This window comes from Ambystoma mexicanum, chromosome 3p, assembly GCF_040938575.1.
Source record: "Ambystoma mexicanum isolate Mex_15411 chromosome 3p, UKY_AmexF1_1, whole genome shotgun sequence".
Classification (NCBI taxonomy): Eukaryota; Metazoa; Chordata; class Amphibia; order Caudata; family Ambystomatidae; genus Ambystoma; species Ambystoma mexicanum.
The window spans coordinates 290,430,047-290,448,540 of NC_090925.1; the positions used below are offsets into that span (position 1 = coordinate 290,430,047).

The window sequence follows — 18,494 nt, forward strand, 5'->3', positions numbered from 1 at the left end:
AAGCAGCCATGTTGCTAGTATGAGATGGTGAGGAGGCCTCGAACCACGCAATTAATATTGCGGTGGACCTAGCAGAGTCTGGCTTCAAACAAATCAATCATGGCGTAGTACTACGTCGACAAGCGTGGCTCAAATGTACTACTTTCAGACCTGAAGTCCAATACAAGGTCCTAGACATGCCATGTGAAGGAGAACATCTGTTTGGAGACAAGGTAGATGAAGCCTTGAAGGGGATGAAAGAAGACACGGATACCGCTAGGTCTCTCGGCGCCCTCCAGACAGGTAGAAGTTTTCGCTCTTTTCGCCCCTTCAGGGGTGCTTCCGGAAACTCCCGCTTTGGAGCCTCTAGGGACCGTGGATTTAACAGGCCCTCATACTCCTCACAAGGTTACAGGCGTGCATCCCAGTCGGCACGTAGAGGCAGAGATTATCAAGCCTCCAGACGACACGGCTCGGGTCCCTCGTCGACGAAGGACAAGCAAACCAGCAACCAATGACGGCCTTCGGAACGTCCTGGGGGGTCGAGTCATCATATCGACCAATGGAAATGCATCACCACAGATCGATGGGTTCTGGACACGATTCGCATGGGTCATGCACTACAATTCAAAAACAAGCCTCCAAGTCTTCCGCCAGTGTTTTCGGCCCAGCCCCACCTTCGAGTTCTAAGACAAGAGGTGGCGCTTATGCTGCAAAAAGGAGCGGTAGAACGGGTTCCTGTGGCACAGGAAGGACAAGGGGTTTATTCCCGGTTCTTCGTTGTCAAAAAGCCAAATGGAAAATGGAGGCCCATTCTCGACCTGAGGGTACTCAACAAATGGCTAAAGAGCTCAAAATTCAAAATGCTAAAGCTCCAGGAGGTTATCAGGTCAGTGCAACCCATGGATTATCTGTCGTCGCTAGACCTGCAAGACGCATATTTTCATATCCCAATATGTCCACGACACAGGAGATATTTAAGGTTCGTCGTCGGGCGAAAGCATTTTCAGTTCAAGGTCCTCCCGTTCGGTCTCAAGTCCTCCCCCAGGACGTTCACCAAGTGTTTGGCCCCTATAGCGGCCCATTTAAGGAAGGACGGTCACCATGTCTATCCCTATCTAGACGACTGGCTGGTCAGAGGTTGGTCCATGGAACAAACACGAAACAGTCTGGGGGCCACGATGTCCCTCTTACAGGAACTGGGCTTCGCGATAAACTTCAGCAAGTCCTCCGTAGAGCCTTCGAGGACCTTGGTCTTTCTAGGAGCGGAGTTTCATACGCACACAAGCCTTGTAAGACCATCCAGCGAAAGAATACAGAAGCTACAAAGCAAGGCGTCGGAATGGAGATGCGTTACCAGGGTGTCTGTGCGCAAATACATGTCCCTGCTAGGGACCATGTCATCCTGCATTCCGTTGATAGACAACTGCCGTCTGTTTATGAGGCCTTGCCAGGAATTTCTAGCGGACCGTTGGGCGCAGAGCCAAGGTCGCTGGTCCGACAGACTGGTCATCGACGAACAACTGATACAAGCACTCTGTTGGTGGAGAGTTTCTACTCATCTAACGAAAGGAATGCCTCTGGTGGAACCGGAGTTCCAGAAGACGGTGGTGACGGATGCATCGCTGAGCGGATGGGGAGCTCATCTGGATACGTTACAGGTACAAGGCCGGTGGTCGTTACAAGAGTCCTCCCTGCATATCAACCTGCTAGAACTCAGAGCAGTGCGGTGGGCTCTAAAATCTTTTCTTCCTCAATTGAGAGACTCTGTGGTGCGTGTCATGACGGACAACACGACTACAATGTTTTACCTAAGGAAACAAGGAGGAACACGTTCCAGGTCCCTGTCGATGGAGGCACAGAAAATCTGGCACTGGGCCCTGCAACACAACATGCTAATCTTGGCGTTCCACCTGCCAGGTGTGAGAAATGTGGAGGCCGATGCCCTCAGCAGGGAGATGAACGAAGTCCACGAATGGGTGCTGAACGACCAGCAACTACAACACGTATTCAAGAAGTGGGGGCATCCTTCCATCGATCTGTTCGCGACGAAGGACAACAGGAAATGCCCGCAGTATGCAAGCAGATGGTCTCAGCAGGGCTCACTGGGGGATGCGTTCTCCTTCCCATGGACTAACAAATTCCTGTACGCATTCCCTCCATTTCCTCTTATCCGGAGGACGTTGCAATGGATCCTCAAGTACCCATGTCGGGTGATTCTGGTGGCCCCGTATTGGGCCAGACAGGTGTGGTTTTCAGACCTGCTGCACATAGCGGCGGCGGAGCCAATGAGGTTCAGGAAGATCCCCAACCTTCTGTCTCGACAGGAGGGTATCGTTTGGCATCACGACCCGGACAGCCTCAAGTTGACGGCCTGGCTCCTGACTTTGCCGAATTTGGTCAGCTAACGATTCCGGAGGAGTGTCGTCGTATTCTGCAAGCGGCAAGAGCACCTTCCACAAACACTTCATACTCGTACAAATGGAGGAGTTTCTGTCAGTGGTGTGTGGATCAACCAGATTTGGTTCCGCAGTCGATTACGCCGGAACAGCTCCTTCCATACTTACTGTTCTTAGCTCAAAAGGGCTTATCGGTGTCGTCGATAAAAGTACACCTGGCCGCCATCTCCAGGTTTACACGTCAACGACATTCCGCACCATTATTCAGCGACCGCCTGATTAAGCACCTCCTTAAAGGTTTGTTTAGGAGTTTCCCTCCCGAGAAGAGATTTCCTCCGATGTGGAGCCTCAACCTGGTGTTAGCGTCTCTTATGAAACCTCCTTTTGAACCAATGTCGTCATCGTCTCTAAAGTTTTTGTCGTGGAAACTGGCCTTCCTGGTGGCCATCACTTCAGCCCGACGTATCTCGGAAATCCAAGCTCTAATGGTAGACCCACCATACTTAAGATTTTTCAAGAACAAGGTGGTCCTTGCCACTAACCCACAGTTCATACCGAAAGCTCCTTCAGTGTTCCATAAACATTCCTCTATTGTCTTACCTACGTTTTTTCCAGAGCCATGCTCGGGAGCGGAGCGCACGTTACACACATTAGACGTGAAAAGGGCTCAAGTTTTATCTTCATCGCACTCAACCTTTCAGGGAAACGAGGCAATTGTTCGTGGCCTATGGTTTGGGTGCTAAAGGCAAAGCCATTTCAAAGCAAGGACTGTCAAGATGGGTATCGTCTACCATTTTGTACTGCCATTCCAAGGCTGGGAAGCCTCTTCTGCGACGCCCAAGAGCTCATTCAACTAGAGCGGCGGCATCGTCGACGGCGCTATGGTCTGGAGTCCCTCTGGGGGACATCTGCATGGCGGCTACCTGGGCGGCTACACACACTTTTACCTGCCATTACTGCCTGTCACAACAACATGCCGAAGATTCTCGGATGGGACAGGCGGTGCTTCGACACCTATTCCAATAAGGTAAGCCCCGGTTGAGGGGTTAGATCTTGTTGCAATTATGATTGAATATTGTTCGTTTTCTATGTTAACAATTGCTGATGGGTACACGACCATAGGGAACGAGCATTATGAGGAAAGTATGTGAGTTTGCATGCACGCCTCCTTTTTTCGGGATGGTACTGCTATGTAGTCTATTCTAAGCATGTGAATCCATGAAAGATCCAATGCTGGAGAAGGGAATAGTTTCTTACCTGTAACTCCATTTCTCCAGCATTGATATCTTTCATGGATTCACATGCGCCCGCCTGCCTCCCCTGGGCATGCAAACTGGTTCCCCCACTACTTTGGGGGCCGAAATCTGAGGGAGCGCGGGGGCGGGTCCTGTATTTATATCATGGCGTCCTGACGGCGCGGGCACGCATGATACAAAACGAGGCGGATAGGACGCATAAGCGTCGAAAAAGTTTTCCTACGGGAAAGGGTCTATATAATGTACCGGGGATTCCCAGCCTGACGGGGAATATTCTAAGCATGTGAATCCATGAAAGATACCAATGCTGGAGAAATGGAGTTACAGGTAAGAAACTATTCCCTACTGATGTACCAATAAGCAAGATACAAGCATTCCCCACAATATAGACACAGTGCAGAACACTTCCTCTTTACGAAAAACAGGGATTTCAGAATGTAATTATTTCCAAAGAAAATATTGTATATATGAAGTTTCACCCGGGGGGGGGGGGGATCTTTAGGAAAAGTGATCTCTTTGGAGTCAGCCTATATCTCCAGCATTGGTGTTTTACCAAGCCGCGGCAATCCTCTCAGTACTATATGGTGCAAACCTTTGGATCAGAAACCTTGGCATCTTTGAGTTCCCTTGATCAGAAGGATAGGCATTTTGCAGTTCAAAGAGGATACTTTAAGGCCATTTTAGCAATACTCTTAGCTCTCCAAATATCCCTTTAAGTTTGGCTGTTTAAGAATTTTGAATGCTGCTAGTCTTAAACAGCTCTTATTGTGGCTGAATATTTGGAGCTTCGCTTGGTTAAATTAAGAAATGCGTTGACTATCTTTACTGGGGGCAAAGTTTCCCTGTGGCCAAAATGTATTAGGACAGGTTCTAAATGGGATACACATGGGGTTATATTACATCCAGTAGGAAGCGCAGCAAAGGAGATCTGAAATGTGCTTATGAGGAGTGATCTCTTACAACTTCAATCTACTGCAGTAGTGCCTGTTAAAGATTTCCATTTGTGTAATTTTCCCTCCAGTTGTGAACCCCCCAACGTTTTGCTTTTGTCTGAACGTCCTAGCCTGACTTTTGTCAGTGGAGCCCATCCTTCTGCTATACTCCGCAGCTTTTGCTCATCTCGTTAAGGGGAAACTGACATGCCCTTCGGACTGTCAGTACTGGGAGACTTAGTCTTTTAATTTATCAGTGCACAATGTACCTTCTAGTACAGTGCACTGTGGTCTTTTTACTTTTTTAAGGCCCTAGACACCCTCAAAGGATTTGTGAGCCCAGGACAGAGTAGGTTGCAGCAGTTACTTTTTTAAAGCATTTGGACTCTTTTCAATGGTCCAAACTGTGTTTACTGAGTTTGACCCAGGACACTGGCCAGTGCCTAAACTTGCCATGCCACAAAGTCCTTTGTGCTGTCCTCAAACTGGCTGGAAGTCAAGAGCCCTGCAGGTGAGTCTGAGCGGTCTTCTAAATCCTGTGAGGGCGCCCCGGCGACGGGGGCCCAACAGAAGGCAAAGCACCGCGGGCATCGGGAGCGCCGAACGGTCGGGTTCCTTGGCTGCCAGGCAGGGCGCACCTTCACCGACGCCATCAACCGCGAGTCACCGCTCTGGCTCGGGGAAGAGAAAATCCGAGAACCCGGCTAAGCTTCTGGAGAAGCCCTGGTTGATCTCGCAGGAACTAGCCGAGGGGGAGCAAGGCAGTGACCCTCCCCTAAGGTGAAGGCCTCAAGCGCGCCTAAGGCGGCGAAGGCCCTGATCCACCCGACTAAGGCCTCTATCGAGGGAGTCGCTGCGGCCCTGGCAAAGCCTGTGGAGGCTATCCCAGTGGAGGCGAATTCGGGGGGCACAGAGTTTCCCTGCCTCTGCGGAGGGAATCCTCTTTTAAGCCCAATCGAGAAGATCCCCGTGAAGAGCCCGGTGGAAAAAGAGGGGGTGGGGCGGTGTCCGTTACAGACACAACCTCCGAGGAGGAGTTGGCCGAGAATCTGGAAGAGGCCCAGCCCCACGGGAGGAATCCCGAGGAGGGGGACAACGAGTGCGAGGGTGGCAACGACGATGAGGTTCCCGTGGAGGAACAACTGTCGCTACCAACACGCCCGTCGCAACCTGAGCCTCAGGACAACTCGGCCATTTTGACAGCAATCCAAGCCTTATGCACGGAGATAAGGACGAGACTGCCCCTACCCACGGCGGACGACCCAGCGGTGCTGGGTCCGTCGGGAAGCCCTCGGAACAAGAGGAGAATTCATCCAGTGCCCCTTCAGCCCTCACGACCTTCTCAGCCATTGTCCCCTTCCCCGATCCCGAGGGACGACACGGGAACGGACACGGCCACGACAGGGGCGGATGACGGCGGTGACGACGGGACTGGCCTCCCGTCTCCGATTCCTCAACGAGATTGGCTCCTTCTCCAGCATGGGGTCTGGCATGGATTCACATGCTCATGAATATTCCTCGTCGTCAGGCTGGGAATCCTCGGTAAAGAAAAAAAAACCAGTATCAGTTTAGTTTCTGATCTGTCTTTCGTAGTAATAACCAATCACTGGTCTCTGCGTCATACTGACCACAGCCAATGACTGCCCTCTACCTAAGCACCGCCTCTGGCAGCCATCTTCAGATTTTTACCGCACGTTCATGTGTTGGGATCCTCGTGCTATTGCTCTCGAGCGTTAGTGCTATTTTTTCACGTTTTTTCTCAAAAAACTTCGTTTTTTCGGTCAAAAGAGCCTCAAGCTCCACCGACTCTCCATCCGATCAACGGGGACCCGTGTCGGATTCGTCTGCGCCCCTCAAGGGTGAAGATTTCGTCGAGCTACGCTTTTGGAGGACTCCAGAAGTTTCTCAGGCCCGGACATGGCCCAGGAGAAGGGAAGCTCGACGCCCGGAAAGCTGTTCAGGATCTGCCCTGGATGCCAGCTGCAGAACGTCTTTAAGGAGGACGAACACTCCTTTTGTCTCTACTGCTTACATGAGGACAAGACGCACGTGGAGAAGGACTGTGCGTTTTGCGGCAACATGTCGGAGCGGACCATGAAGGACCGCCATCAATGTCTCGCCAACTGGCTGGAAGGGAAGAGCCCGTCAGGCGAGAAGAAGAGGAAGAAATCCGAGCGGTCTTCTAAGACCTTTGAGGACGCCCCGGCGACGAGGGTCCAACACAAGGCCAAGCACCGCGAGTCCGCTGGCACCGGGAGCGCCGAACGGTCGGGCTCTACGGGCGCCAGGCAGGGCGCACCCTCCCCGGCACCTTCAGCCACGAGCCAACGCTCTGGGTCGGGTAAGAGGAAGGGCGAGCACCCGGCGAAGCTCCTGGAGAGGCCCCGGTCGAGCTCGAAGGCCCCATCGGAGGGGGAGCGAGGCAGTGTCCCCCCCCCCGGTCGAGCTCGAAGGCCCCATCGGAGGGGGAGCGAGGCAGTGTCCCCCCCCCCCCTCAAGGATAAGGCGGTGAGCGCACCTAAGGTGGTGAAGGCCTTAATCCATCCGGCCAAGCCCTCCATCGATATTGTCGCGGCGGCCCTGGCTCAGCCTGTGGAGGCTACACCAGTGGTGGCGACCTCGGGGCTCAGTCTCCCTGCCACCTCGGAGGGAGTCCTCTTTTGTGCCCATCGATAGGACCCCCGTGAAACCCCCGGCGGGGAAGAAAAAGGGGGGGGGGCAGGGCGTCGTAGATTCGGCCTCAACCTCAGAGGAAGAGCTGATTGAGGTCTTAAGCCACGGCCTTGGCGTGGAAGAAGACCGGCCCGTCGGGATGGATCCCGACGCAGGTGACGACATCGTCGAGGGTGCCGACGGGGCCCCTGATCGCCCGTCGGATTCCCCTCTGCCAGTGCCGCAAGACAACTCGGCGGCCATTTTGTTGGCTATACAGTCCTTATGTTCAGAGATAAGGACGAGACTACCGTTGCCGACGGAGGAACCTTTCCCGTCGGGGGATCCTGAACCGGGACCTTCTGGTGCACCCCCGCCCAAGAAAAGGATTCACCCTCCACCTCCTTTTCAGCCGTCGCGCCCCGTCCAGCCCTCCTCCCCGTCCACCCGAGGGGATGATACGGGGACTGACACGGCAGCGACGGGTACGGACGACGAGGTATACGACGAGGATCTACCGTCGTCGCCTCCCACCAGGGCTTCTCCGCCCGACGAGATTGGATCGTTCCACTCCATGATCGCCAGGGCATCCGAGCTTTTCCAACTCTGCCCTGAGGAGAAGAAAAAGGAAGGATTCCTTTATCAACGGCGCGAGGCCAAGAGGAAGACGGTCCTCGCAGTGCCTCTACTGGACGACATTTGGGATGAGGGCCTCGCCCTCCTCAAGAACCCTTCCACGACGCCAGCTAGAAGAGACCGGTACGAGAAGAAGTACCGGGTCCCGGACGCGGCCCCCCTGTGCCTCCAGGCGCAGCCTACCCCGGACTCCGTCGTCTCTGCGGCGGCCAGGAAGAAAGCGGGGGGGTTCGGCCTCCACATCGACTTCCCCACCGGACGGCGAGGGAAAGAAATTGGACGCTATGGGACGCAGGGTCATCTCGTCTGCAGCGACGACGATTAAAGCGGCCAACGCCTTGGCTATCGTGGCCCGCTACGACAGGGAGCTATGGTACAAACTGGCTCCCCTGCTGGACTTCCTACCGGACGACAAGAGGGCGGATGCCCTGGAGATCGTACAGGAAGGCGAGGTGGCGTCGGACCACGCCATCACTATTGCGACGGACATCGCCGACACTGGGTTTCGCCAGTTGGGCAACGGCGTTTGCCTTAGGCGGCGTGGATGGCTCAAGGCTACGGACTTCCGTCAAGACGTACAGACCAGAGTCCTGGACATGCCGTTCGATGGGAACAACCTGTTTGGGAAAACAGTGGACGATTCCCTTCAGGCCATTAAAGCGGACACTGAGATGGCCCGGGCCCTTGGGGTTCTGCAGCAACGACGGACGCCCTTTCGGAGCAGCGGAGGCAAGGGCGCCTCCAAATGTTCCGGCGGCGGTTTCTCCACCTACCGTCAAGCGGCCCGCTCGTCGTCTCAGGAGGCCTACAGAGGACGAGGCAAGTCTGGAGGACCCCGCCGTCGTCGCCAAGGAGGTCAAGGCGGCAAAGCCTCGTCGAAACAGGATTGAACCGGCCGTGGGGTCGGGCCCCCACCGAAGCACCCCGGTGGGAGGCCGGCTGGCGAGCTTCGTCAGCATGTGGGAGTCCATCTCCACCGACCGTTGGGTGCTGGACGTCTTAGCCCGGGGCCACGCGCTCGAGTTTCAAAGAAGGTGCCAGCGTGTCCCCCCCCGTGGCCAGGAAAGAGCTTCACGTCCCTCAGCTTCTCCTGGAGGTAAAGGCGATGCTCGGGAAGGGCGTCGTTGAACTCGTCCCAAAGAGGCTTCGGGGCTCCGGAGTTTACTCGAGATACTTCCTCGTGAAGAAGACGGGAGGATGGCGCCCCATCCTCGACCTGCGACGTCTGAACAAGTTCATCAAGGCGCAGAAGTTCCGGATGGTCACCCTCCAGCACGTCCTGGGTCAGCTGGAGGAAGGAGACTTCCTGTCGTCGTTGGATTTGGAGGATGCCTACTTCCATATTCCCATCCTAAAGGGGCACCGAAAATTCCTCAGGTTTGTGGTCCAAGGGCGTCACTACCAGTTCAAAGCCCTCCCCTTGGGACTACGGTCGGCACCCAGGGTATTCACCAAGTGCCTTGCACCGGTGGCGGCGCAGAGGGGATCCACGTCTACCCCTACCTGGACGACTGGCTCATCCGAGCCAAGGCGAGGGAGCTCGCCGTGGATCACACGGCAAGGACCGTCCAACTTCTCACAGACCTGGGATTCTCCGTGAACTACGCCAAGTCCCACCTGGTACCTGCGCAAAACGCACTGTTTCTGGGAGCGAAGCTCGACAGTGTCCCTTCTGGCCTCCCCGTCGGAGGAAAGGACCAGGTCCATGCTGGGCAAGGTACAGCGGATGTTGGTTTCCGACGCGGCCAAGGTGAGGTCCATCAAGTCCCTCCTCGGAATGATGTCTTCTTGCATCTACCTCATTCCCATGTGCAGGCTCCGGATGCGCCCGTTGCAGGAGTTCCTGGACGCGCGCTGGATCCAAACGACGGGCGGCTTCGAGGAGAGGATCACACTCGACGAGAGTTTCCGCCGAGCGGTCCGGTGGTGGGGCAACCGCGCGCATCTGACGGCGGGCATGGACTTCCAGACCCCAGACCACCAGGAGACAGTGACCACGGATGCCTCCCTGGAAGGGTGGGGAGCGCACACCGAAAATCTGCACGCGAGAGGCCTTTGGCTCCCGACGGAGAAGTCCCTCCATATCAACGTCCTGGAGCTCCGTGCAGTGTTCTGGGCCCTCAGGTCCTTCCTTCCGTCCCTCAAGGGCAAGGTGGTGAGGATCTTCACCGACAACACCACCACCATGTTTTACATCAGGAAACAGGGCGGAACCAGGTCTCCAGCGCTGTCCAAGGAGCCGCAGGACCTGTGGCATTGGGCCGTCGCCCAAAGGCTGTTTCTGGTGCCGTTTCATCTGGCAGGGATAAAAAACACCATCGCCGACTCATTCAGCAGGGAGCTGCGCTCGTGCCACGAGTGGGAACTACGGCAGGATCTAGTGGATCGCCTCTTCCGACGGTGGGGCACACCCCAGATCGACCTGTTCGCGACGGACTCCAAGTGCCGGAGGTTCGCCAGCAGGTTTCCCCAGGCGAGGAGCATGGGTGATCCCTTCTCGTTCCCCTGGGAGGGCCTGTTCCTCTACGCGTTCCCTCCTTTGCCACTGCTAATCCGGCTCGTCAACCAGCTCAAGAGGTCGCGGTGCAGGATGATCCTCGTCGCACCTGCGTGGCCGAGGCAGATATGGTTCCCGGACCTTCTGGACTTGTCAGCGTCCCGCCAATCAAGCTGCCGGTGGACGCGGATCTACTCTCCAAGGAAGGAGGCGCCATCCTCCACCACGACCCGAAATCGCTGAACTTGCAGGCCTGGCTCCTGCGGCGCTAGAGTTTGGAGGATACGACATACCGGCCGACTGCAGAGAGGTTCTTGCAAAGGCCAGGGCGTCCTCGACTCTTAAATGCTACGGACACAAATGGAAGAGGTTCTCTGTCTGGTGCCACGCACAGAAGATTAACCCTCTACGGATTACGGCTCCCCAAGTACTGCCGTACCTGCTGACGCTGGCCAAAGCTGGACTGGCACACGCGTCCGCAGCAAGATGAATCTTGATGATCTCCCGATACACCAGAACCACGGGCCGGACGTCCTTGTGGTCTCATCGTCTGGTGAAAGAGTTCATGAAGGGACTGTTCAGATCGTTCCCGCCGGTGAAAGCGCCGGCCCCGGCGTGGGAGCTCAACGTGTTGCTGACCAAGCTCATGGGACCTCCGTTCGAGCCTCTGCACTCGGCCCCGTTGAAGTTTCTGTCGTGGAAAACAGCGTTTCTTGTGGCCATCTCCTCCGCACGACGGGTGGGAGAGATCCAGGCCCTTTCCTGCAAGGCCCCGTACTTGACTTTTCACGACACGAGGGTAGTGCTCAGGACGCACCCCTCCTTCATGCCCAAGGTACCGTCGGACTTCCATCTCAACGAACCCTTGGTGTTGCCTGTGTTCTTCCCGTCGCCTTCGTCGCCGGCTGAGAGGACTTTGCACTCGCTGGATGTGGCTAGAGCGCTGAAGTTCTACGTGGACCGCACGAAGTGTTTTCGGAAGACGTCACAACTCTTTGTGAATTTTGGACCTGTCAATCAGGGGAAGGCTCTCTCTAAGGCTTCCATTTCCAGATGGCTCTCCGGCTGTATCATGTACTGTCATCGGTTGGCAAACCGACCGCTGCCTGGCCGTCCGAGAGCCCATTCCGCCAGAGCGATCGCAGCTACCACGGCATTCCTTCTGGTGTGCCCCTGCTGGACATCTGCAGGGCTGCTACGTGGAGGTCGACGCACACCTTCACGAAATTCTACTGCGTCGATCGGGATTCCAGGGAGGAGTCCAGGGTCGGCCAAGCAGTGCTGCGCAACCTGTTCGCCTGAGGTGAGCCTGGTGAGGAGGTAAGATGCTTAATGTTGAGTTTGATGTAATGCTTAATGTTGAGCCTTTGCCACCTCCCGTGGTTGTGCATGTGTACACTGCTATGTATTTATTCATGAGCATGTGAATCCATGCCAGACCCCATGCTGGAGAAGGAACAAGTTACTTACCTGTAACTGTTGTTCTCCAGCATGGGTCTGGCATGGATTCACATGCGAACCCACCCGCCTACCCCTCTGCGGCTCTTCACTTGGTCATACTGCCACTTCACGTGCTTCCAAATCTGAAGATGGCTGCCAGAGGCGGTGCTTAGGTAGAGGGCAGTCATTGGCTGTGGTCAGTATGACGCAGAGACCAGTGATTGGTTATTACTACGAAAGACAGATCAGAAACGAAACTGATACTGTTTTTTTTTTCTTTACCGAGGATTCCCAGCCTGACGACGGGGAATATTCATGAGCATGTGAATCCATGCCAGACCCATGCTGGAGAACAGTTACAGGTAAGTAACTTGTTCCTTCCACTCCATGATTGTCAGGGCATCCGAGCTTTTTGAGCTCTGCCCTGAGGAGGAAGGCTTCCTCTACCAACGGCGTGAGGCCAAGAGGAAGACGGTGCTCGCAGTGCCGTTGCTGGATATCTGGGACGAGGGACTTGCCCTCCTCATAGCGGTCCCTCTTGGCAGGTGTCATGGACGGGTTCTTGAGAAGTAGTACCGGGTCCTCAATGCCGCCCCATTGTGCCCTAGGGCGCAGCCGACCCTGGATTCGGTAGTCTCAGCAGCGGCCAAGAAGAAAGCGGGGGGGGCATCGGCTTCATCCTCAACTTCCCCACCGGACGGTGAGGGAAAGAAGCTGGACGCCGTGGGACGAGTAATTTCGTCGGCAGCAGCGACGATTAAGGCGGCCAACGCCCTAGCGATTGTGGCCCGCTACGACAGGTAATTGTGGTACAAGATCACCCCCCTGTTGGACTTCCTCCCGGACGATAAGAGGGCAGAGGCCCTGGCGATCCTAAAGGAGGGTGAGGTGGCGTCGGACCACGCCATAACTGTGGCCACGGACATAGCCGACACCGGTTTCCGCCAGTTGGGCAACGGCGTTTGCAGGGGTGGTTCAAGGCGACCGATTTCCACCAGGACGTGCAAGCCAAGGTTTCGGACATGCCCTTCGACGCGAACAATCTGTTTGGAAAGATTGTGGATGAGTCGCTACAGGCCATCAAGACCGACACAGAGACTGCTCGGGCCTTGGGAGTTCTGCAGCAGCTGTGGCCGCCCTTTTGGAATTCCGGAGGCAAGCAAAGTGCCTCCAAAGGATTCGGCGGTGGCTGCTCGACCTACCGTCAGGCGGCCCGCTCCTCGTCACAAGAAGCCTACAGGGGACAAGGCAAGTGGATCTCGTCGTCGCCAGGGAGGCCAAGGCGGCTTCCAAGCAAGACTGAAAGGCCCGCCTTGTCGGGCCCCCACCGAAGCACCCCGGTGGGAGGCCGGCTGACAAAGTCCGTCTCCACCGACCGTTGGGTGCTGGATGCCCTGGCCCACGGACACACACTGGAATTTCTAAAGTGCCCCTGAACTCCGCCTGTGGCCAGGAAGGAAAACCACATCCCTCAACTGCTGTTAGAGGTAAGGGCGATGCTCAAGAAAGGAGCCATCAAGCTCGTCCCAAAGAGGCTCCGGAGTATACTTAAGATACTTCCTCGTCAGAAAGAAGACAGGAGGTTGGCGTCCCATCCTGGACTTGCGTCGGCTAAACAAATACATCAAGGCAGAGAAGTTCCGGATGGTCACCCTCCAGCACGTGCTGGGACAGCTGGAGGAAGGCGACTTCCTAGCGTCGTTGGATCTGGAGGATGCGTACTTTCACATCCCCATCCTAAAAGGACACCGAAAGTTTCTCAGGTTCGTAGTCCAAGGGCAGCACTACCAGTTCAAGGCCCTCCTATTCGGATGGAAGTCGGCGCCCAGGGTGTTCAAGTGCCTAGCACCAGTGGCGGCACGGCTGCGCCTGCAGGGGATCCACGTCTACCCCTACTTGGACTGGCTCATCCGAGCAGGGACAAGGGAATTCGTTGTTGAACACACAACAAGGACCGTCCGGCTGCTCACGGACCTGGGATTCTCCATCAACTTCCCCAAATCCCACCTGGTTCCGTCGCAGGTCGCGCTGTTTCTGGGAGCCAAGCTCGATACAGTAGCGCAGTTGGCCTCGCCATTGGAGGAAAGAACGCAGGCCATCCTGGGCAAGGTACAGCGTCTGCTGGCCACAGACGTGGACAGAGTGAGGTCCATCAAGTCCCTTCTCGGGATGATGTCCTCTTGCATCTATCTGGTGCGCCTGTGCAGGCTTCGGATGCGTCCTCTGCAGGAGTTCCTCAACACCAGTGGACATAAGCGACGGACCGCTTCGAGGACAAGATCTCGCTCAAGGAAGTATTCTGCCAGGCAATTTGATGGTGGGGCACCCGCACACATTTCGCCGCGGGCAGAGACTTTCAGACCCCAGCATAACGGGTGATGGTGACGGATGCCTCCCTGGAGGGGTGGGGAGCGCACACCGGAGATCTTCACGCAAGAGGCCTGTGGCTCCCGGGTGGAGAGGCCGCTCCACATCAACATACTGGAGTTCCGAGCAGTGTTCTGGGCCCTCGGGTCATTCCTCCCGTCCCTCAAGGGCAAGGTGGTGAGGATCTTCACCGACAACACCACCACGATGTTCTACATCTGGAAGCAAGGAAGAACCAGATCCCCAGCCCTATCCAAGGAGGCCCAGGATCTGTGGCACTGGGCAGTTGCCCAGGGGATGTTTCTGGTGCCTTTTCATCTAGCAGGGATAAAAAAAACACCATTGCCGACTCGCTCAGCAGGGAGCTGCGCTCTTGCCACGAGTGGGAACTACGCCAGGATCAAGTGGATCAACGCTTCCGGCGATGGGGCAAACCCCAAATCGACCTGTTCGCGACGACGACAAACTCCATGTGCCAGATGTTCGCCAGCAGGTTCACCCAGCCGAGGAGCATGGGCGATGCTTTCTCGTTCCCTGGGACGGCCTGTTCCTGTATGCGTTCCCGCAGTAGCCGTTGCTGCTCAGGCTCATCAACCAACTCAAGAGGTCCCGGTGCAGGATGATCCTCGTCCCACCGAGGTGGCCGAGACAGATATGGTTCCCGGACCTTCTGGACTTGTCAGCGTCCCCACCAGTCAAACTGTCGACGGACGCAGATCTTCTCTCCAGAGAAGGAGGTGCCATTCTTCATCACGACCCGGAGTCGCTGAACTTGCAGGCCTGGCTCCTGCAGCACTAGAGTTTGGAGGGTACGATATCCCGGCTGACTGCAGAGAGGTTCTTGCAAAGGCCAGGGCGCCCTCGACTCTCAAATGCTACGGTCACAAGTGGAAGAGGTACTCTATCTGGTGCCGAGCACAGAAGATCAACCCCCTACGGATTACGGCCCCGCAAGTGCTGCCGTACCTGCTATCGCTGGCAAAGGCTGGGCTAGCCCATGCCTCCATTAAGATTCATCTGGCGGCGATCTCCAGATATACCAGAACTACAGGACGGATGTCCCTGTGGTCCCATCGACTGGTAAGAGTTTATGAAAGGACTGTTCCGGTCGTTCCCGCTTGTGAAGGCCCCGGCGTGGGAACTTAACGTGGTGCTGACCAGGCTCATGGGGCCTCCATTCAAGCCGATGCACAACGCACCGATGAAGTTTGTGTCGTGGAAGACTGCATTCCTGGTGGCCATTACCTCCGCACGACGAGTGGGAGAGATCCAGGCCCTATCCTGCAAAGCACCGTACTTGACTTTTCATGCCTCGAGGGTGGTGCTTAGGACGCACCCCTCCTTTATGCCCAAGGTGCCGTCCGACTTCCATCTTAACGAGCCCCTGGTGTTACCTGTTTTCTTCCCGTCTCCTTCGTCGCCGGCCGAGAGGACTTTGCACTCGCTGGATGTGGCTAGAGCGCTGAAGTTCTACGTGGACCGCACGAAGAGTTTTCGGAGGACATCACAGCTGCTTGTGAACTTTGGATCTGTGAATCAAGGGAAGGCTTTCTCGAAGTCTTCTATTTCCAGATGGCTCTCCGGCTGCATCATGCACTGCCACCGGTTGGCTAACCGACCGCTGCCAGGCTGTCCGAGAGCCCATTCGACCAGAGCGATCGCTGCTACTACGGCGTTCCTATCTGGTGTGCCCCTGCTGGACATCTGCAGGGCTGCTACGTGGAGGTCGACGCACACCTTCACGAGATTCTACTGCGTCGATCGGGATTCCAGGGAGGAGTCCAGGGTCGACCAAGCAGTGCTGCACAACCTATTCGCTTAAGGTGAGCCTGGTGCGGAGGTAAGAGATGCTTAATGTTGAGTCGTATTGCTTAATGTTGAGCCTTTTGCCACCTCCCGTGGTTGTGCATGTGTGTACTGCTATGTATTCTTATATTCATGAGCATGTGAATCCATGCCAGACCCCATGCTGGAGAAGGAACAAGTTACTTACCTGTAACTGTTGTTCTCCAGCGTGGGTCTGGCATGGATTCACATGCGAGCGAACCCTCCCGCCTACCCCTCTGCGGCTCTTCACTTGGTCATACTGCCACTTCACGTGCTACCAAATCTGAAGATGGCTGCCAGAGGTGGGGCTTAGGGAGAGGGCAGTCATTGGCTGTGGTCAGTATGACGCAGAGATCAGTGATTGGTTACTACTACGAAAGACAGATCAGAAACGAAACTGATACTGATTTTTCTTTACCGAGGATTCCCAGCCTGACGGGGAATATTCATGAGCATGTGAATCCATGCCAGACCCATGCTGGAGAACAACAGTTACAGGTAAGTGACTTGTTCCTTACTCATTTGCAATGGTGCGAAAAGAACCATTGCAGTTTTTATTTCCCAAAATTAACAAGTGTATTCTTGCTGTCTGTATTCTTATGTGTATACCAGGCTCTTTGAGCTTTTTAGAATCTAAGTAGCGATACATGACAATCCAGATTTTTTTAAAGAGTTGTTTAGATATCTGTTTAATTTTGACAGGAGCCATTGAATAAATATTTCAGGTAAGGTGAACTGCTAGCATTTTCTAAAACAAAAGTTGGCTTTAATAATGAAAATACTCTATCCATTCATAACATATTGTTTCAAAGGGGCATTCAATGTAGAAGTAAATGTTTTTAAGAAGTTAGAGCTGATGATAATCTTGCTCAATAATGTGCTAACATTTCAGGAAGCTCTAGATGGTGTGCAGCGCTGCATGATGTCGCAGTATAATCGCAATGACAACCCAGAGGATGTGAAACGGCGAGCTATGGGTGACCCAGAGGTACAGCAAATCATGAGCGATCCTGCCATGAGGCTAATCCTTGAGCAAATGCAGAAGGACCCACAAGCTCTCGGAGAGTAAGTCTCAATGACAAAGCAGTTTGCGGGATTTGAGGGAAAATAGTGAAACACTTTTTATTGACGTGTCCTTTTCTGGATATTTATATGCAATACAAAGGGTGGTGCAATAAAAAGGGTGGAGTGGAACCACTTCCATATTTCTAAAACAAGCCCTTAGATTTTAGGGAACAGTTGGCTACTATGCGTTGTCTGACAAGGTCCAGTGCAAGGATATATGCCCCTCTATCTGAAGTGGCACTTTAGCTCCTCAATCCCACTCATGGCATTAGTCTGCATGATTTTGGTTTTAGGGCCAAAATGTCATGCCCCAGCTCTTGGTGTAAAATTCAGTCCAGTCAGATGCTATACATTTTAATTTTGAGGCAAAACTGAAGCCAGGAAATGTGTTCTTAATAGTTGAATCTTACCCATACTCCGCCCTCCTACCACCCCCTGGTCTGTTACAGTATTTAAAGCCTGATCTTCTGCTGGTCTTACCAGCCAGCTCCAAACACCACCTCCGTTGTCTGCTGTGAAAGAACTTGTACAATTATACAAGTTCTGTGCTAGTCTGTCTGGCCAACCCAGTATAATTGTTTGCACAGTAGTTTACCACCCAAATGATCTGTAGAAGAAAAGAAAATACTGCATACCATTACTCTGAACATTTTGTTGTCTTGTATTTCTCCTTTCTCTCCAGGCACCTGAAGAACCCAGTAATAGCTCAGAAAATTCAAAAGTTGATGGACGTTGGTTTAATTGCTATCCGGTGATAGTTTCAAACATTAGGGCGATGTACGAAACTGGCCGCTCTGCTTACCTGTGGCGAGAGGATCAAGATCCTTGGACAATGGCAGTACAAAGAACACAATGCTGGGATAAGTTGGGGATAGTAACAAGGTGGAAACTTGCACACAGCCTTCAACAAACACGCTGCCTCTGGAACATACTAGAGATCTCACGCAGCGCTGTCTTGTGATTTCTGCCTGGCTTTCCTGTGTTAAGAGCCAATCCCGTTTGTTTTCTTCATATCTTGCTCCATCTCTTACTCGCAATATGGTCAGTGTGAATGCTGAAGGTTGCTGCTCTTTGTCATCTGGTTGTAATGCTGGTGGGGAAGTGCCAGTGCTCCTAATAAAGAGAACGAGTCAAAGTGTCATTTTTTGGTATGTTTTAAAATATTAAAGCAATTCAAATTCACTTCGGGTGAGCATTTGCTGTAATTAATGGCATGCTTCAGGTCTAAAAGATACTTTTGTTGGGGGGAGGGGAGTCTATTTTCAAAAGATGCTGATAAATAGGGTGACCAGATGTCCCGGTTTTACCAGGGAAATCTCCCTCCTGGGGTCCCGAGAGTTTTTTTTTTGAATCGGTAAACCCCATCCCAGAATTGAATGGACGGGTGGCTGTGTTCCCGGTTTTTGCCATGAACAGATTCAGAAATCCTGGGGTGACTTCCTGA

General features: G+C 54.2%; 1 protein-coding gene across 1 annotated transcript in view; it reads left to right on the forward strand.

Moving 5' to 3' along the window:
- STIP1 (stress induced phosphoprotein 1) overlaps positions 1 to 18,191 on the forward strand; it is an 812,376-nt gene extending 794,185 nt beyond the window's left edge. Inside the window, exons 13-14 of the mRNA XM_069650819.1 lie at positions 16,878 to 17,050; positions 17,733 to 18,191. Coding sequence (XP_069506920.1) covers positions 16,878 to 17,050; positions 17,733 to 17,805 — 246 coding nt within the window. The 3' untranslated portion in view covers positions 17,806 to 18,191. The remainder of the gene's footprint in view (positions 1 to 16,877; positions 17,051 to 17,732) is intronic.
- Positions 18,192 to 18,494: the final 303 nt, after the last annotated feature.